The sequence below is a fragment of the Dromaius novaehollandiae genome, chromosome 10 (assembly GCF_036370855.1).
Source record: "Dromaius novaehollandiae isolate bDroNov1 chromosome 10, bDroNov1.hap1, whole genome shotgun sequence".
NCBI classification, from domain to species: domain Eukaryota; kingdom Metazoa; phylum Chordata; class Aves; order Casuariiformes; family Dromaiidae; genus Dromaius; species Dromaius novaehollandiae.
In genome coordinates, this window is record NC_088107.1 from 16762844 (window position 1) to 16784239 (window position 21396).

The 21396-nt window shown below is 41.1% G+C and overlaps 1 protein-coding gene and 1 long non-coding RNA gene across 3 annotated transcripts in view; one reads left to right on the top strand and one right to left on the bottom strand.

Moving 5' to 3' along the window:
- The window catches only part of AQP9 (aquaporin 9), a 28968-nt gene extending 14225 nt beyond the window's left edge, over positions 1-14743 (top strand). The window contains exons 4-7 of one of the 2 annotated variants that reach the window (XM_026113386.2): positions 3049-3186; positions 6224-6342; positions 7987-8204; positions 13824-14743. In XM_026113386.2, coding sequence (XP_025969171.1) covers positions 3049-3186; positions 6224-6342; positions 7987-8204; positions 13824-13986 — 638 coding nt within the window. In that variant the 3' untranslated portion in view covers positions 13987-14743. Of the gene's footprint in view, positions 1-3048; positions 3187-6223; positions 6343-7986; positions 8205-9803; positions 11730-13823 lie in introns of those variants that run through there. The other variant, XM_064517434.1, reaches the window with a different exon arrangement.
- The window catches only part of LOC112991114 (uncharacterized), a 68538-nt gene that overhangs the window by 24571 nt on the left and 22571 nt on the right, over positions 1-21396 (bottom strand). Inside the window, exons 4-5 of the long non-coding RNA XR_010390783.1 lie at positions 20507-20677; positions 786-905 (exon numbers count right to left, since the gene is read on the bottom strand). This is a non-coding gene — a long non-coding RNA (uncharacterized LOC112991114). The remainder of the gene's footprint in view (positions 1-785; positions 906-20506; positions 20678-21396) is intronic.

Sequence of the window (21396 nt, forward strand, 5' to 3'; positions counted from 1 at the left end):
GGACAGCATAGGAACCACATTTAAGAAAGTGACCAGGAAAAGCTTACAGAACCCAGCAATCACCAGCCAAAATGGTTGCCAGCTAGACAGAAGGTAGAAAGACCCAATGATGGGTATAACCAGCAGAGTTCAGGCTTACAGAGTACAGTCACATCTCTCCCTGTCCTATGACAGGCAGTAAAATACCAAGTCTGCTCCCTGCCTCAAATTTTAGAAGAAATTCAGCTGGCTTATTCTCAGAAGCAGCAGATTACAGACAGCAAAAAAATCAAGAAGATTCAGTACTGGAGATGCATTCTGCGATACACTGTCAATATACTGTCATTGCCCCTTTGTTTGTTCACTTGTACTCCAGTTCTCATATAGCAATTTCTGACCATTCATAAAAAGAGTAAAGTTCATCTGGGTATGTAGCTCCAGGTATAACTGGGCCATTATAATTAGTTGCTCTAGCAGAAATTACTGCGGCTATTTGTCTTCTCCTTTACAAAGAGTACAAATCCTTTTACGAAGACAGCGTACATGAGGATGTTTCTAAGTTCACTTTAGAAAATGCTCAAGGTACTGTGAAAGAGGCAGTCTTATTAATGCCATTGAAACTTATTAGAATAGCTCATTAATACCATGCAAAGTTAATTTGGCAGTATATTCTTATTATCTGAGCAACCTTCAACTGCAACTCTTCGTTTATACATAGGCAGTTAAAATCTTCTAAAGCAGTATCATGAAAATAACCTGGAAAGACACTAATGTTTCCTACATTTGGATCTTTAAGGGATATCCACCTTTATTATATAGAAGATTAGAGTTCAATTCCAGCAGGGCACAGTGGTTGCAGAGGTTGCAGTATTGTGCTTCCTGTGCTTTTTCCCATGACAACGAATTCTGCATGCAGAGCATTTTCCCTGTGAAAGAACAGAAACAGATATTTCAGTAGGTTGTAACAATCCAACATTTGATTACTGGTGGACGTTTTAGAACACCACTTCTTATATAGCCTTGCTAGCAAATTCTATGGCTCTTTGGCATCCCGAAGTCTCATGGTTAAGTACTGCTAAAATATTTTGCATCAGCTCTGTACGAAATTCTAAACTCACAGTAGCATAAAATATATGGGCTGGACAGCTGGTGAATTTGAGTTCTTTTATCTAGGAAATTTCCCTTTCTCACTTTTCCTCCATCTCATTTTCTTCAACACCTAGGTAATTTCCAACCACTTTTTCAAACTTAACCTTTCCGAGAAAGTCATGATTGTGATTGCTGTAACTACAGATGAATGGGGAACACATTTTCCAAAGCTGCCCATTTTTCATCAGAACACTGCTAATGGCACAAGAACCAAGAATGTTTTAACTCCCCTGCATCAAGATGATGGCCTTCAACTAGATTTTCCCTTTCCAGATATGATGTTAATCAGACATTTCTAGTATTATTATGACTTGTCTTGGCCATCATAATCACCCAATATTATATACAGGTGGGAAACTATAACAGGTGTTGAAAGAAAGGAAAATGATTCATTTCAGCCAGAGTAAAGAACAAAAGACAGGACAACAATTTATCAAAATTCCCATGAAGGGCTGTTAAATAAGGTGCCATCCATCTATTTGCTCTGTGCTGAAGAATTTGAAACACAGAGAGGAATTCAAAATTAATTCAGGACTGATGCTACTAGGTCAGTGTTTTTGAAATGATACAAAGGAGGTTTTATCCAGCTTGTTATCTGTGTTTGTCAGTTCATTAGGTATCAAAGGTGCCTGGATTTCATAAGATGATGACTCAGTGACCTGAAGTGCAAGCAAACACTGAAACTGTACATAGAGGCCCTTTCTCCATCACTATCCTTTGACAGACAAAGGTCACCCTCTTTTAGTTATTTTATTAAAGACAAAGGCCATCATTTTCTCTAATAACCATGCAGGCTGAAATGTGACTTCACTTGGAAGCTGAGCAATGGATCTGCTATGTCCTTGCAAAACTTAAGTTTACTGTATTTTCACTGTGGAGTACTGTTTCATCTGTCTATTAATTTGACAAGAAATATGTATTTCTTAGGCATTATCTACATATTTGTGAGAAAAAAGTTTTCCAAAAGCATTCAACACTTTTTTCTATGTTAATAAAAGATGTTGGGTCAAATCACTAGCATGTGCCATAATAATAAATACATTTTAGATTCTGATAATGAAATTGTCACAATGTATTCCAGTGCTGCTGGAATCGTCTTCAATCTCTTCCTTGTCAGAGTTTAGGTGTAACGACTCCTAAATACTAAGGAAGGAAATGACACAGGAAATAGAACTCTCTGATTAGGTACAGCTACTTCATCAGCTTCCTTATCAAGGACCTTCCTGGAGGGTCTAAGAGCTTGATGAAAAAATGTAATTAGGATCTATGCACTGCTGTCTCCTGGATTTCATCTGGGCATAGATCACCAGCAATCAGCACGAAGCTGGGCAGCCCTAACATTATTTTATTTTATGTTCACAAAAACTGAGTTTCTATGTAGTCTGAAAATTGAAGAGGGGAATATAAACATGACTTAAATCCATCTTTCCCTGAGGGCAGTCCAGATTTTGCTCAAGTCAGTGATAGTTCTTAATCTTACTACATGCTTGCTAAGCTGAATGAGTATCCTGGTGCCCCACTCATCCCTTAAAAGCAAATAAAAAGCCAAAGCCCTTGAAGAGAGAGAATTCTTGCAGAATGATGGACTCTCCCACCACAACTGATAGGTCAGTTTTAGGCTTTTTCTAGTGAAGTTATCCATAGATCTATGATCTGTAAGACAGCAATCTGATATATAGCACAGTCTGCAAACACCAGGATGGCTCTTGGTGGATATTGTCTGTCTTTCTTTTTTCTTTTTTCTTATTTAATCCAATTTGTTTCAATTTAATTGCATTCAGCATTTAGTTGCAAAATAAGCTCCAGGAAACCATGCACATAGTCTCATGCTCAAAAGTGCCCACATTTTTACAAATACTTCACCTATTCCCATGTATGCAAGCCATCCATATGACTGTTATTTTGTGATTTATCTTTCAGGTGGTCACATAAACCCAGCAGTTTCATTAGCCATGTGCGTGACTGGAAGATTAAAATGGACCAAATTACCAATTTACATATTAGCACAATTCCTGGGAGCATTTGTTGGAGCAGCGGCTGTCTTTGGGATTTATTATGGTGAGTACACCTTAGACATGCTCACAGGACAAACTAGAGGTCAGACAGTCTCTAAGGCCCCAATTTTTCAATGAATGCCAAGCAAGCAGAGGGCTCCGTTCACACACAGCTAATGGCAGGACTGAAGCTAAAGCCATAAAGAAGAAAGGAAGGAACATAAAGATTTTGAAGGGAAAAAGGCTCAAGCATTCCAAATATCCTAAAAGTTTTCTGAAATGCTAATACTCCAGGAAATGTTCTGAAATTCTGAAAAATTATTCATGGGAAATTAGATACTCTGAGATCACGTATTTCTCAGTAAGGATTTTAAATTACTTAATAGGCAGGATATAGGGCTATTCATCTTCCAAGCAAATTAGAAACATTAAAAAGACCTGATCCAAGTGCCTGTAGGCAAGTATCACCAATGTAGTTCATCGAGGTTACAGGATATGAGATCAAGTCCCTCCTGACTAAGCTGCAGACCACCCTATAGAGATAGCTCTCAGAGGCAATGCACTTCGGGTAAGTGGCAGAGGGGTCACATGTTAAAAGGGGGAAAAAAAGATTACTCTTATCCTGAGACATGTTTCTATTATATGGTGTGCCACAAGGAGAAAAAACTTAGTAAATCAGACTTTACATACACAAGTCTCCCTGTCTTGATGAATCCACTCAGCTGGATCAGTTCCTTCAGTCACTTACTCCAAACTTCTGCTTCTGTTGTCCCAGTCTATCTTATCTAAAGCTTCTCGCTACTGACAGCCCAGATTTTGTCTCCAGTACAATTGCTGCTGGGATTCATGGCCACATAGAAAAAGTTGGAATGAAAATGCCTACTGTAAACCAGGTAGCTGCTTGGTACCAGTAGTAATCAAGACTATAAAAAAGCTTTAGGAAGCGTGGCAACCATTTCTGGTATGTTTTCGTGGCTTTCTTAGTGTTAGGGTTAGAGTTTGGGAACTGTGAGCTTCCAGAACAGGGTTTCCACCTGAATCTCAAGCCAGACAGCTAGGGTTAGGGCTGTGGTCAACATGCAGCAGCAGGTCAACACACACATGGAGTTTGGGGTTGGATTCACTATGTTCTGTGAAAGGTAGAAGCAGGGCTGTGAGCAGAGTTAGGGAACGCAGGGTTGCAGTTAGAGGTTGGGTCTTCTGAACTGAAATTTTACAAGAATCCTGCCAGGCAGGGGTGAGGGTCAGTGCCAGCACAGGGCTGTGTCCCATCACACAGTGGGAGCTAGGAGTCCCGTCCTCTGCTGCACACACGGCTATGGCTATGGCTAGGGTTAAGGTCAGAATTAGGGTTCGGACTGGGGAACAGAGGGCCTTCCCACTTGGAGTTGTACCAGAATTCTGTTCTACCAGGACAGCTGGGATGAAGTCAGGGGTGAGGATGGTGCTGTATCGGAACTCACATTTGGAACTGTGAGGGGCTTCCTTTCTTTTTTCATCTTTTCGTCCAGGGCATGTGGAATGAAGACGAGAAAGGAGAAGTGCATGAGTGTTGAGGTGTCAAAAATGGATCAATAAGGGCATTTCAAGCCCATGACCACCTATGGCATCTGCCATTCTCAAAGGTCTCCAAGGAGCTGGTGTATGCCATTCACTGGTGCTTGGCACAGAGATATGCTAGGAGGCACACTCTTAGAAGCTCCACAGGTGCTTCTGTGTGCATGTTTCCACAATGAACTTGTCTTAATCTCCAGTTACTTCCTCCTGTAATTCAGGATTGCAGAATTTTCATTTTTCATGTTTTCTCATATCCTTTATCTTTGCTCTCCTCTTGTTCTTATTAATTCCCAAATTTCTCCTCTACTTTTCCTTCCTACTACTTGCAATTCCAAAATGTCCTGTACTCCACTGAAAAGTCACTGACAGTCAAACAGACACAGGAACTCAACACTCCCCTCCTCCCCATACAGACGTATTTGAGCTAGGTGCTTTCATTTTCAATGATGTCCCTGAAAGGGTGAGGGAACGTACACTTTAGGCTTCTGAACATGAGGCCTTTTTAAAGGCATATACAGTAATTCACCACTGAGAAATTTCCTTTTCCTTATCCTTTTTTTGTAATGGTTAAATGCAACAAAATAATGTGACACTGCACACAAGAGAGCCTGACCAAAGGGAACTACAGAAAATTCTCTGAGCCCGTGTCATGACCTTAAGTGAAACTAGAAAAACTGGGGGCAAATATGACCTCTTCACTACCTCTTGCCTTCAGGAGAAGCTAACCATCCTCACCACGACTTCCAGGGGAGGCACGGAGCTGTTTCTTTACTCACATGAACCACCTGATCACTGGATTCACTAGTGAAATAAAGGTGTAGGTTTCTTCTCTCTTCATGCAGATTCTTAAGTGCTTGGTCTTAGAGTCTTCCTGTTTCCAACATTTCAGGGACTGTCAAGGTAGCAAATTGTTCCGAGACAGAAGTTTTATAATACTATTTATAATATATTCTGAATATACTAAAAAAGAACCCAATTTTGGGGGCTAGTGCCTCCCCTCCCATCTTTGACAACTGGCATAACAGTTGGATATAAAGCCCACACAGAGTTAGAAATTCAAACTCCTTTAGAAGAGGAGTTTTCTCAGGAGAGCTCGCTCCCAGAACAAGTCATTGCACAACTGTCGAACAAAATAGCAGTAATTCCTGGTGGCTGGGAATTCCGCAAGTTTACAGCAGTACAGTCAGGATGCTGTGGATTTCTCAGGGCATCATGCCAAACACAGCACCTCTTACAGAATAATGCAAATGTGTTCAAGATCAGATAACGTTCCCTTGCACTGGTTTTGGACCAATGTTTGGGGGGGGGGGGGAGCCCGATTTTGAAAGCTGTAATACATAAAACAAGTACTTCAGTGCACAGCAGGAGAGATGAGACAGAAGGGCATGAATTAGCTCATCACCTCAAAGCTTTTAACTGTGCTCCCAGATAAAACAATGATTTTCAGTGGAGAATGCGGAGTGCACGCACCATCAACTATATTCTAGTCCTAGAAGATGCAATGTTTATAGAGAGCACAACCAGGTAATGGCTGTTTTCTGCAGATGCCTTTATGGATTATAGCAATGGAACACTTGAAGTCACAGGACCTAACGCAACAGCACATATCTTTGCAACATACCCAGCTCCGTATCTGTCCCTCATAAATGGATTTGCAGATCAGGTAAGTACACTTGCTATCTAGATTGCACAAATAAAATATACTGAAAACTATAAAACCAGGCTATAAAAAACACATAGATGTTTAACAGCTATGATGAATCTTACCATTTTGGTCATATATCACTATGTACAACAGCAATGAAAATGCAATGCTGTATGCAGGGATTACATTTTAGTCATATTTTACAAGCAAGATAATTTCAAGTTTTTCTCTCCACATTCATCATATTAATTGTTGCACTCTTCACATACTTTTAATGCTGTATGTGTGTGAGACTTTTCCCAGCATAAAGCAGTGCTTCTCCATTAACTTCAGCAGAGCTACATCCATTTACATCAAAATCCAGCCCATTTTGTGGACCTATTATTCCTTAAATAGTGCTTAAGCAGCCAGTTTAACACACTACACAACTGAGTTTCCTACTATCATGGGCCTCCTTTCCAATCTTGTCTTTGCAAATGAATTTGTGGTGTTTGTTATTTTTACAATGACTGAGAGAACCTGAAAAAAACTCCATCTTATTTCCCATCTTTATTCTGCACTTGTGCTTATCCAACAGTGAAAAATGAAGTTTCATATCTCCTGTCTACTTCTAACCAGTTACCTGCCTTCTTCAGGCACACATGAAATACATAGTGCATAAGTGAGCTATGAAAAACTAGGGCTTGCTGAAGCACAGGAATTCCTTATGTAAAGGATTTGAAAACTGTGAAATCTGGCTTAAAAAAAATTGTATTTTGAAATTTTGTATGAGAGACAGTTCTGAATTTTGTTTTGGATCAATCAAAAGACTTTTCCTTCCATAAGATCATTTTGTCCATGTGTATTTTAAAACAGAATTAAAAACAGTTAAAAAAGTCATTTCAAATAAACCAATATACATATACATGTAAATATACAGTTTCTTTAAAATCAATGTGAAAATGGAATGTTTTGACATTGCTGAATTTTTTTCTATTTTTTCTCCTTAGTTAATTATTAACAAGATTGATAACATTTGCAAAGCATTTGATTTAAGCAGAGCAGCACTTCTATCAGAAAAATATTCCAAGAAAATTTCCCTCATCAGCTCTGTTTGCAGAGGTCAAATTACAGTTACACATGCAAACTCAGTTTAGGTAATTCCTAATTTTTTAGTTGCTCAGTTTTGAATGTACAGACTTTACTGCTTGTCCTGTGTTATGCAATACCTGGATAAAGATATGAATATTTATTCTGATAATCTATCAGAGTAAGTTACAGTCACATAAAACACCTTTATATCAATGTAACTGATTGTATTGTCATAGCAGAACTACCAAAGATCAAATAAATTAAATTGTTAAATTGATAGGAAAAAGTGTGGAAAGGAAGCATCAGACCTCACACAGGAGTTAACTTTGAAATCCTCCACTCTTCCACACCAGACTGTTGCAGAATTTTTTTGCTATATCCTTAGCACATTTCTTGTCCTTTTCTCAAAACTTCTCATTACTGTGAACTAGAGAGACACTGGGATCCAAATTTTGTTCCTCTGTATAGTGAGATAAATCTAAATACCAACCGTAAGCCACCACAGTTCACAGAGATGTCGTGGCCTCTCTTTTCATTATTAGAAGGAATCTGCACATATTTATTCAACTTTCTTTTCTTTGCATTGGCCAGGTGATGTCAACAGCTGTTCTTCTTCTGGCTGTATTTGCTATTTTTGACACGAAAAATAATGGAGTACCAAAGGGCCTGGAGCCAATTGCAGTAGGACTTCTTATAATTGTACTTACCTGCTCCTTGGGAATGAACAGCGGCTGTGCCATGAACCCAGCCAGGGACCTAGGCCCAAGGCTCTTCACAGCGGTTGCAGGATGGGGAATGGAAGTATTCACGTAAGTCTGGATATGAAGTGAAATGCTCTTGCCTAAAATTGCTTTGTAGGAAAGTAAGATCCTGATTCAACATGGTACCAAGTCATACTTAATATACATATAGATAATTCTTTACAAACCAGGAAAAGCTATTTGTGCACTTTAAGTCAGATGTGCCCTAGGAACCAGGCTTTAAAAAGGATTTCCTGCTCCTAGGGCAAATCAAACACACATTATCTCTAGTATCAATCATTGTTTCAAGCAGACCCTTCCCAAAGTATTAGAGGTTCTTAGAAGTCACTGAAGATATAAAAGTGCTTTCTTCTCTTGTACTGCAGCTTTCAAAAACAAAAAGAAAAGAAAAGAAATTGTGAGAGAGTTAGGTGGGAATATTTATTGGCTGCTCTAAAAAACACAGACACATCAGATTCATTCAGCCTATTACTACTACTGAGTTATTGCAGAAATACACAACAATCTAAAGCCTGACTTCCTGCCTGGGAGAGAACGGGGGAATGAGAGAAAGTTTCCTTTATTCTCCCACATTTCAAAGCACCCTTTCTAATCCTTGCACATACGTATGTGTGCACACGCACACAGGCGCACACACCTCTCTCTCTTGGCGGGCCTAATGCACAGCTCATTAGTTGCACATCAAATCCACAGCTTACACATATCCAGTGTAAGAGCCACTTTGGGATATCTAAGTAACACTAATGCGTCATCAGGAGGTGGATCTTCTGGTTTAATTTTATATAAACTGTTTTTCCAGTTATTTACAAGTAGGAATCCCCAGAAGTACTACAGACTGCTAGACAGCTCCAGTTAATAGATTTCATTTTAACTACTTTGCTAAGTACAAATAATCTGTATTTATTTAGTATGTCTTCCATCTACCAAATCAGGTGCCTTTGCAGAGGAGAACAGTAGCAAAGCTTGTCTTGTTCAAACTAAGAAACTAGGCACAGAGAGTAGAGGAAATGAGTCCAAAGTCAGGCTGTAGGCCAGATAGGAAGCTGGGGCTACAACAGCGCTTTCATGAGCCTCGGTCCGCAGGTCCAGCCTCTGGCCCCATTATCTCTCAGCTCTTCCTCCTCCTCAGCTCTGACCACTACACTGTTGGATCACACTGTTTCTTAAACAGCAGCGCACAGAGTGAGAACCCATGCTTAGGATTCTCCTCCCTCATACCTACTTAATTATCAATAATTCTTTGCTATACCGTTAATTATAACGCTATGCGTTATAATGTCACATATATTACAAGGTTGGCTATAATGTTGCCAAAAAGTTTGGAAGCCTGACTCTACTACCATGGTCTAGTCACAGAATAGTTGTGAACTCCCCTCCTCTCCGAACACAATGTCATACTTATCTACCCTTTAAAAATTACAAGAAAACTCTACGTCTGTACCAATATGGGCCCTTCCTAATTTAGTTTTGGGATTTATACACAGAGGGGAAATACATCTCCACTGTAAAGACCATGCTAAGCCATTTAAATGTGAGAACATAAAAAGTAAGATATGAGATCTCTGATCATTGCCAGAATAAACAGTCTCAGGAATGTAAAAATTGAAGAAGAAATTTTCTTCTCTCCCCTCGTTTATTATGCCACAGCTACAGCCAAGTTCAAGGGACTGATATGACAGGAATACTCCCGCACCCTCCAGCGCAGACCCAGGTAGGGCTTCAGGAGGAAACCTGAGCTTTGTTAGACAGCTGGAAGCTTTGGACCAGTTACAGGCCAGGGTAAAGGCTGCACGACTGCAGCTGGGTACCGCACCTCCCGGCCCTCGCTGGGAAGCAGCCGGTGCTGGGGTTAAGTGCGCATGGCAGACTGAAGTGATGCAGCAGGAGGAACAGCTAAGCTTTGGGTGTTTCATCTGCTTAAGCTCTCTAGTAAAAGGCATAGCCAGGAATTGGGACCTAAGTGTGAACTCTCCTCAGCGACACAGGGGCAGCGCTGCCCAGGCCAAGCAGTAGGAAATACTGAAGAGACATTAAGCATCGGAGTGAGGATGGGAAGCATCTCAGAGGGCTTCCAAGTCACTGTGCCCATGTGAGCGCTGTGTACAGCGTGGGCAGGGACCCAGGAAAGCTTCGCTTCAGAATATTCTCTGTGCACCCAAAAGATGCAAGATCTGGCTTCAGATTAGATATAGAAGGATGAGACTCTTTAACTCCCTCATCCCAAGCAAATGCTTTAACCACAGAGATAATCAGTTCAGAGTGGGAAAATCCCCTTCTCTACCTCTTCTTTGTGCTTGCAGGCCCTGCAAGATCTGATTTTACTGTGTTCTCAGGTAGGGAGCTGCCAGCAGGCTGGAGGGAAGTTTTACCACTGGCCCATGGAGTCACCCCGAGGACTGGGAGGGAACTGAGCAGAGGTTTTCTCAATGCTGACGTTGTTATGTGTTGCACAAGGACACCTGAAGGAGTGGTCTCCCTGGGAATCTAGCCTAGGTATAGACAGATGATAGCATGATTTCCTGAGCCACTGGAATCAGATATATTTTGGTTAAGGCTCCTGTTTGAAGTTGTTCTAACCTATTATAATTGAAAAAGGAAAGTTGTCTCTGTAGCACCCTCTAGATATCACCATTCTGCACATAATATATTTAGTCAATTGTGGCCAGCTCCTGCAAACTGCTCCTCAGGGAGTGGGGAGTAGGTGTCACTGAAGTCAACTCTCCCCGTCACTAGAGATAGTTGCAGCCTTTTGAGACTTTAAAGGTTTCCAGTGTTTTGTCCTATAACCATGGAGATAACCGGAAGTCTCTCTTTAAGTATATGCTTAATATCTTAATACGCTTAAGAAAAATTTGGGCTTACACAATTTTGGCTGTAGCGAGAGAACAGCCAGAGCGTCGGGTACAAACACCCAAGTGGGGATTTGACAAGCAAGCAACATCGCAAAGCATGAGAAAAAGCAGCGCAGAGGTGAGAAAGCTCTACGCATTCACACTGTACATTGGGATTTGAGACTAGCCATCGAAGAGCTCACCCCTCTGGCTGTGGTACGTCCCTTTTTCACTTTTTTGCTGGCACGAGGTCTGTGGGGCAAGGCCAGGTGTAAGGCACTGGTTACCACACCGGCCGGCGCCTCCTCGGCTGCTGCGGCCGTGCAGTAACGCTGACACCTCGTGGCCGCTGCCGTGGGCCCCTTGCCGGCAGCGGGGCTAAGGTAAGCGGAGCTTTGGAAACGGTCAGGAGACGCACGTCTCGTCTGCACAGGCATTTGTATAGCCAGGTAGCTTCTGAAAGGTTTTGCATTCTTTCCAAAGGGTAAAGCAGCAGCTGGACACTGTCTATGTTTCCAAATGCCTGAATTATGTTGTAATCTCACTATCCCGCAGCTGTTGGCAAGGTGGGAAATGAATTTGAAAGTCTGTAATGGGCCAAAGTTTCCAGCCCATATAGCTTATATGCCATAGTCAGAGCTGAATTTTCCTGGAAGTTTTTGGAGTTCTCAGAGCGCTGCTGGCCCGGCCGCTGTGCCTTCGCCCCCCAACCTGCTCCCTCGCCCGGCTGTGCTGCCATGTGCAATTCAACCCAAGAGAGGCGGCTGCCATCCCTTTGCCCCACAGCTTTGGCTGGCTGAATCCAGCGAGCAGAACCAAGGGCCTCAGTGGTAGGGCCAGGAAAAACACCTGATGGTGACAAAGCCAGCGCCCCAGGCCCTTTCCTGCTCCTCGGCAACAGAGTTGCAAGCCAGGGTGCAAGAGAAGTCAGCGTACTGCGACGAAGCTGTCTGAGCTTGTCACAAAGCGTGCTCGCTCCTGTTTCAGTGCAGGAGGACTGAGAGTCGGGGAAGCTCATAACTCAGCCCTGTCCTGATCTCATTGCAGCTTTAGCATCACCCTCTGCAATGGCTTTAGGCCGCTCGCCTCAGCAGAGAATGTGCAAAGCGTGGCTGGCAGCAGCTGCGGCAAGCACAGGGGCCGCGATTGGAGAAGGTCAGGCAGGAGCCAGCAAGGCCCACGTCAGTTCAGAGAACAAGCTGAGACAGAAACCTGCCAAGAAACACCTTCAGCATGTGCCCACACACACCGGGGAAGGCATGCACATAGCCAGTGTAGATTTTACGGTGCAGATTAACAGAATAAAACCTAGTCCATGCTTGTTCCAGAAGTCCAGGGGCCCAACAGACATTCATGACTGAACAACATATGGATCTATAAATTCAGTAGAAGATATCAAGAGCTATTTTATATCCTCCTGGCAAAATCTAAACAATTTCAAAGACACACCCCCCCCAAAAAAAGAAAACCCATGGCATTTTTGAACAAAGGAATAAAATAATCATCAATAGGGCACTGTGAAATTAGCACTCTTCTATCGTGCTGTGACTTAAACAGAAGTTCACTTCTGCATAAATCTATATGACTGAGTGCTGAGTAATTATTTATATAGTTTAAAAACTACTCTGCTATTGTTTTGTAACCCCCACCCCCACCCCCCAGCAGCTTCCTGTTAAGTTCCTCTCTCAGATGAATTTGTCCTTTGTATTTGTGGAAGAAAAAATGATGTTACTTCTCCATTTTCAATATGCATGAAATTGAGGCGGCTGGGTTTTTACTGGAGACTCACATATTCGATTGATACAGCATGTTACCAAATCAAAACACCTGCATGCACCAACACAGTTAAGAGAGTCTGTGCTCTGAAATCAATGCTCAGCAGTTTACTGGCATAGCTGAATACGGACCTCCAGGAAAGGGAGAGCACTGCTACAAGCTCACACCTCCTGCATAAAGAGGCTGTTATATATTGGTTTTATAATTTCTAACAGTGGACTTGTTTCTTAAAAAATCTGCATAAGTCTACTGATTTAAAATGAAATTCTAGTAATTGTGCAAAGTGAATGTAAACATTTCAGTGGAGCCAATATTCTTCTTGTGGGCTTTTTAACTGAACACAACAATTATAAGAAAGATCAAGTTTTAGGTGTATAAAACTTGTGATGTTCACTTACCTCTTACTGAAAGATCCCACATTTTAAGTACAGATACAGGACACTACATCATCAAATTTGAATCTTGACCACTCTAGCCAAGTATAACCCACTTAACAGTTGAGTGTGTTTTATTACATTCCTCAAGGCAAATATAGACAAATCAAGTATAATCTATTAAACTTGTCAAGAGGAATGCAGTATATACTATTGCAGTCCTGAACCTGCAAATATCCATGCAGATGAGATAACCAACTCTTGCAACATACATTTGCATTAATCACTCTTGAAAACCCATTCATGAGCATCTGGCAATAGCATCATTCAAGATTGCTGTCCAATAAATATGTCCCAGTTCATTTCATTGTAAGTCAATGAAGCCTGTTTTTCACCAGGGAGAAATCATTCCCTGCTCCCAAACAGAAATGCAGTAAAGGTGCCTTGTTTTCTAAGAGGCAGGTACAGCGCTTAGATGAGCGTGCCTGGTGGTTATTACTTTGAAGCATTTCAATCACAGTATCGCCAGCACAGACAGGGGCATCACACACTTACAGAAATGTGAGAAAAACAGAAAGGTCCACAGTATAGCGAGTGCCACATCCCAGTGTTTGTTAGCTGGCAAATAAAAGGTAAGGTGTTAACCTGAGTAGCAAATAATGATAATTCTTGTTTTTTTCTTACAGGGCTGGAAATAATTGGTGGTGGGTCCCTATAGTTGCACCTATGCTGGGGGGAGTACTTGGAGCTGTTATGTATATAGTTTTTATTGAAATTCATCATCCAGACACTCAGCCAGGAGAAGAAAATGACATACATGGTAAATATGAACTTACTAATATGGAGTAGAGAAGTGAAGAATTTGGTTCTTTCTCTGTTTGTCTTACTCTTTTTATTCAAATGATTGTTTGGACCATTTTATAAAAACTGTACGCCTCAATTAGCACATTTCATAGCAGAAAATCTACACAGAAAACAAGTTCAAAACTGACCTCTCTCAGGAAACAATAGGCTGATCACATTCAAAACTGGAATTAAGTTACTGTTTCCGGGGGGATAAATTGTTCTATCATATGGCTTTCACATTAGGTTGTCACCTAGATGAAACTGTAGCGAGATGGTACACTGACCTGTCAATTCAACACAGATGATCTAAATCATGTTGCCTAATTAACTAAAAATGGATGAGATATTGTTACTGAACTGCATACACAGGTAGTTAATTAGTTCACTGCTGAATTAATGCGTAAGAGCACCTCTCACTCTTTATAACCATTACTTAAAAATGGCTTGTGCTTAAAAGAAAAATACCTGAATTGCCAAAATGTCAACTGAAGTAGTTTTAACTAACTTACTAGCTATTTATCTAGCCACTGGCTGAACAGTGAGGAAACAACTCATCAGTGATGAGATTTAGTAGTTCAGAGTATGATCGCAAAAGGTAACCTCTGTGTTATGAGATCAACACCAAAAAGACAAAGCTGTACTTCACTGGTTCTTTATAGCAATGATGTTCAATTATTTTTAAACTATCTACTTGACCTTTATGTAACCTAATATTAAAAACCTAACCCAGAATATTAACCCAAACCTCTCCTGCTGTGCTGTCTGGATAAAATTCATTCCTGTGGAGATGGGCCAGCAACAGAGGCTTATGCTGTGCCGAGGTCAGCAAAAGGCCTATGGCTGTATAAGCTTTTAAGAGGCCTTGTGCTGCTGATCTACACAAGGGAGAATTTCATCTGCTTTGTGGGAGCAATTTTTATTTTGGTAGCACTAATTAAAATTAGAAGCAGGTCTCAGACCTAGTCCCAGATCTGAATTCCCCGAGGAAGGCCAGCTCCACATCAGAAGTCTGAAGCACAGCTCTTCTGGCACTAGGCAGAAGTGGCTGGATACATGCCACTTCCTCAACATTCAACTGATGCTATTTCAGGATTATGATCAAGTTTCAACTTGGAAAAATGATATTACTTCTGCTTAATCACTGTAAATTGAATGTATGCAGTTAATTCCAAGTAATCTTTATATCTATATACAAACACATACATATATATATATACACACACATACATGTATGTGGCTGTTGGTGGCAATCATAAATAAACAGAGATCATATTCAGTGACACTCTCAAGCTATTTTCATGGCAAAACCTCAAGGCACCAGTTCAATGCACTCATTTTAGGGTCCTATTCCCTTTGGATTCCTACAGTCCTGCTTCCTTGAATTCCACACTATTTTCTAATCTTCCCCTGAAGGGAGGAACTCTTCATGTTGCCAGTCATGACCTGTGCACTTCAATGAGGCTTTGACCTCATCAGAAGTGGTTTTGAAAATAGTATGGACAGAATCTGCCTCAGCATTTATGTAGATCAGGTCCCCGTCTCCACAAGCCTTCGTCGCCTTCCCACGTACACCACACCAAACGCAGGGCAGCAAAAGGGATGGACTCACAGGTCAGACAAAGCTTTGCTCGCTGCAGTTGTGGTCAGATGATGCTGTACACTCGACAAGTATAATTCTGATTTTAATTACATTTTTGAAGAAACTTACAGAACTGTAGGTTACCCAGCGTTCATGTAAACCCTGTGCAAAATGTCAATTTGATTCATTGTTTCTCTGCTGTAGGTTAAAAAGCGATAGAGCTGTACCCATCCACATCTGGCTGCATTACATCACTCTGTGAGGTGACTGCCAGCCATGTGTGCCTGATGGGGCATTAGCCAGATAGGAACGGCCAGAGTGCGGCCCTCTGCTCTGACAGGCACTTGCACTTCCGCTGAAGCCAACATTTAGCATGAAATGTCTGTGCAGAAAATAAAAATAGACAGATAGCCAGTTAACCAGAAGTAACTGGTTTTATCCAAAATGGTGGAAGCAGGTTATCATTTACTGTGCTAGAACTTAGCATAGCCAGCGGGCTTTATAGACCTCACTATCGTTTCTTTTAATATAACATGGAAAGCCTGGGAAAAACAGAATACAGGTCAGGGACGAGAAAGGGACGGTTTGTTCATACAGCGCACTGAGTGACGAGTCCACGCTTGCTGTGGGTCTTTGTGCGTTGGCTGAGGTGTATAAAGTGCTTCTGCTACATTTTCTCAAAAGCCTTCAGATAGGAACAGGTTCTGTCTGTAAATCAGCATGAAATCTCGCTTCTCCTACCATTCCTATTCACTAGGTTACTGTATAAATCCTATCTACTTGTCTGAAGTTATCAACATAAAAATCATAAGCAGTGACACACTGGTGTGATATCTCAGCCATATTTAAAATATATGCTCTCAACAAGTTGTGTCAATTCTGTATTTGCTTAAAGAACTTATTTTTAAACTTCAATTAATCATTGAATATGTTTGTAAATTCTTAGAAAGCGCATGGTACTAATACCGCAGTTCATACTGACTTCCCTGAAGCCAGAATTTCATTCAGGGAGAAGGTGTTACAGAGTTCAGCCTCAGATATGACATAATTTTCATTTATAGCAGTAAGAACGAATTCCTGTTTTAGGGACAAAACTCAGCTGAGTCTTCACTACAGGGCCATGACCAGTATCTCTTTAATACAATGGGAACAATAATAATAATCTCCTGCCTTAAGGTTCAGCAGACATAAAGATCTGTTTTGTGCAAAACAAAAGGGTATTTTTAATTTGCATAAACTAAATTTTTTTAATGTCAACTGATATTCAGTGGTCGCATTCATATTGAATTAATATAATACAGTTGGCAACAAGAGAAAGCTTTTCCAGTTGTAAGATGTTCTGGTTAATGAATTAATAGTAATCGGGCTTGATCATATTAATGTGAGAAGGAATCTTTTTTTAGAGCATTGCTCAACTTTCAGTTGGGTTTGTTTTTCTTTTTTTCTTTTATTTTCCTCTTTTTGGAAAATGTGTTTGTTTCCTAAAGCTAAACTTAGCAGTGTAGTAATTTGGACAGTGACACGGCAACCAGTACTGGGTTAAAGGTTGGCTACTGCGTGTTGCTTCACAGAAGCCAGTGCAATTATTCACAACAGGAGGGAATCTAGGCAGGGGTGTTTGGAGAAGCAAGGGCTGAATAGAGCAGAAACTGTGCTTGTAGTTTCCACTGTGGATTTGGATGATTTGTAGTTCAAAATAAATACATTCAATCCCTAATAAATGCATTCCAGTACCTCTTTTTATTCTTATAAAAAACCCTCCCCTCTGGCACCTAAAAATGTACTAAGAAATAAATAGCTGCCTGTTATGACCTACAGTATTTTATAGCCTCGTGCTGCAAGAACACACTAACAAGCTGAGTTCCCGAGGGCAGCCTCTGCGGCAGGTGACGCAGGGCAGGGGCAGCGCCCAAGCACAGAACCGTGCCCAGGCGGGCGATGGCCGCGGCGGGGCTGCCAGGCGCCCGTGCCACGGTGAGCAGGACAGCCCTCGCCCCCGACCTCGGCACGTTCCCATCTGCAGCCTGCCTGGGGCAGCCTCCTGCCACGGCTTTCCCACAGGTCTAACCACAGCCGCAACCTGGCTGGGACCTTTTACTCAAGTCCTGCTTCAGCAATGGCTTTTACGGCATGCATATATCACATCAGAATTTGCCCTACGGTGCTTACAAAATGCCCCCAGCTAATTTATCTGGCTTCTGCTCCATTGAGGATAACAGATTTGCATCAGGAACATGCTTAGCTCACTTGGTTTAAAAGACGCATGGAAACCTGTTCTAAGGAGGCGGGAGGGAGAGAGGAAGATTAGGAGCCTCAAATATACTCTGGAAACTGAAAAAGAAAAAAAAACAGTTTGAAGTGGGGGTAGACATTTGACCCTCCCTCCACCCTGATGGCCGTCACCTTCCTAGCAGTCTGTCTGATTTTGTATGTTCTGCTCTCTTTCTCCAGCCAACGCCATGTTCTGCGCTCTGTCTCTATACAGTACAGTACATCTCCAGAGATTTAAATTCAGCATGTTTTTTTCAGTTACTTATGAATGTGAGAAAGTTCTCATGAGAGCAAATACAAGTTTCACCTCACACGCTTGTTTTTTGGCAGTTGCTTGCATTTTTTCCACACTGTTCCCACCAAACAACCTTGCACTGGAAAATACAACAATTAACTGTAACTTCCAGTAACAGCTGCTCTCTTTTTGTTTGGTACAATTGTTATTGCACAACAGATTACTTGTTTCAAATATGCACAATTTTTAAAGCCTTCCTTTTTCTTTCTTTTTTCCTCGTTATTAAAATATAACACAAGATCATCCAGGAAAAAATATTCTATGCATATTCATTAGTAGTTTAGATTTTTTTATCTACTTTTCTGTACCTACAGCTTGTTAAAAAAAGCATTTATACTTCTTGTACTATGACTGTTAATGTGTTTCTGCTTATATGCACAATCTAATGGCACAGCACCAGAGGGGAAAATAGGAGGTAAGTATTTTTAGCCATTGGTGTTTCTTCATATATTTGAATCAAATATTAAAGAAATCTATATAGTAGGAAGCTAGACAGTAAACAGTTATATGTAGGTTTTCCCCCTTTCCTGACCCTTGACTTCTTTCAAAGGATGTTACTAAGGGGGAAGAAATCAGTGGTAATCAAGCTTTCTGGTCAGATGAGCCAGGTAGCTCCTTCCCCGTGCCCGGGGAGGACAGACTAGCATGGACCCTCTCTGGTCACCTGGCAGACCTGCCTAGGGGGTGAGGACCCAGCTTTAAATTACTAGGAATCAAGCTTTCTTTCACACTCCAAACATTGCTGCAACCATCCAGAAATCAGGATTAAGGATGCAGCAACATGCTGCACTTGCAAATAAAGGGATGACAGAGAAGAGAGAAAACTTCAAAAGCTGGCAAAACAAAGCAAGCCCTTGTGGCCCAAGGTCAGCCAAAATGCAGGTATAAATGTTCGGTCACTTCAGAAAATAGCATGCATTGTACCGGGGAACACTGACATAAACAGACAACAGGATGAAGTAACACCACCGGAGGGTCATCTTTTCGCTAGCCCATCAGGAAACTTGCATGTGTCTTAGATGCAAATTCAAACATTCTCAATATCCCCAAGAGCACCAGTTTGGACTCATTAATAAGGACACTGCCTCAGCTGTAGGCACACAGTAGTGCAACAGGTGAAGGATACTTTCATCACTGTCAGAAACAGTAGTACTGTGTTCCACTGCACAACTCTTTTCCTCGTGAAACCTTGCCTGCCTTCCAGTTGCTAACAGGGCATCCAAACAGAAGAAAAGGAACAATCGCACCCGGGATTCAACAGATCTAACGCTTTCTGCAGTGTGACCAAGGCATCAGATAACAAACATGAAGCCGAAGAGGCAGCACATGCTTAGCAGCAAACATTGCTAATTTAAACAGTTGGGTGTTTTGTCAATGCCTTTTAAATAGATTGAAAAAATAAATTATTTTTAACAACAAAAGACTAAATTGCAGTGTTGTTTTCCATAGCAAAGGAACAAAATCTGCATATTTTAACATTTTCAGATTAATGAAACAAAGTAAGAAAAAAAGGAATGCAAATCTCAGTGGGAGAGGGGGAAAAAAGCACAATGGCAACTTTCCTGAATGAATTTCCAGGCCTATGAACCCTGCTCCTACCCTTCACAAGAGACAGTAAAGGCCTTTCCATTAAAACTGCACAACACCAAAACCAGAATTATTGTACCTTCATCTGCATCCCGTAGTTGACAGCATTTCGGGTGTCGCTGTCTCAGATCTTCAGAACATTGATAAGTGATGGCTATGCACAACAGTAAACTTCTTTTACATACCTATTCTGACTTCTAAGGAAGAAAGCATCTGAGGAAGAATGCATATTTGGCTTCAGTGCAGCAAGAATTTCTTTCATACACATGTAAATCCCCAGTGGTCTTATACTTTTCAGGGTATAGAAACAACACATGTTTTTGAAGATACTGGCACTGAAGACCAGCACACAAGAGGCATCAATCCAGCTGCCAGACTGCCATGGAGTCCCAGGGGACCAAGAAGCTCAAAGGCTGCTCCAGCGAGCCTTGGGGGAGCAAAGCTACGGCAGACCCAAGCCTTAACACGCAGTCCTGACACCTACAGACTCCTCACAGAGAGGTGCTCCAAAGACATAGGTCATTTGCACATGTAATGTATATGCAAACACTGCTGGCACTTTGAAGGCTTCTGAGCCAAGAAACTAAAAATATTATGGCTGAACAAAATATGAATACGAACACACACATTTCAATCTGCTCCGTCACAAAAAGACAAAATGCTAAAAGCTACAGTATAAAGCCATTAGAAATCCCACTTTCTATCACAGTTGGCTCTTTGAAATCGGAGCAGCACAATAATGAACAGTACAGCTTTAAAACAAAGGAAAAAAATCTACCAAAAATACTTACCCTGCCAGCAAACAGATCTGTAGCCTTTTCTTCTTCCACATCTTTTATCCAATTTTCTAGTAAAACTGGCAGCAGGCCTCTTGTTCGCTCTCTCTCCCGACAGCTCCTGTCTTGACTGAGTGCCACTGGTCTTTCAGGCCTTTGAGCACCAAGCCCCATCCACAACGTTCCCTTTTCAAGGAGCCAAAGGAAAAAAAAACAAGGTCATTTCAATTTGTATTTCCAAATGCATACAATTTCATGCAATTTCCAAACGTATACTACTAGTAAACTGGGCTTCCAGCAACTCATCTGGCAATTACACTCTTTTCCCTTTCTTTCGATCATACATGTTGCTTCCAGCAATCTGACAGCATAGTAATTATCTCACTAAGGGGCATTTCCAGTACGTAGTACGTACAATTTGGATTTCCCCCAATCTTGTCTAGAACAAGAGACATCACTCAGGCCCTCATGGATTGTATTTGTTAAACAAGATCAACTCTGAGAAACGGAATTGTTAACTACACTCTGATTGCAGTTTCTGTGTTATGGGATATGATGTAAAAATGAGTAATCAGCTTTACTTCCAGATTCTGTTTTGAAGTTGTTTAAGGTTAGCATAAAAATTCTTATTTTCACATCTGGTTGTAGATAATTTCTTTGGAAATCTGAAAGGTAAAAACAAATACATGCCGCTGAAAATATTAAATAAATTTTAGAGCATGGAAAAATATCTTTCCAGATGTAGAAATTTTACTACATTCCCAAATAGAAAATATGTACAGTTAAAAACAAATCAAGAGTTGTAAAAGAATCCAGTGATCTAAGCCTTTCTGGGTTTTTTTCCTGTGTTTTCAATGGTATCATGACTGACACAGCCATGCTTGAAAATATTTAGCTTGCTTTAC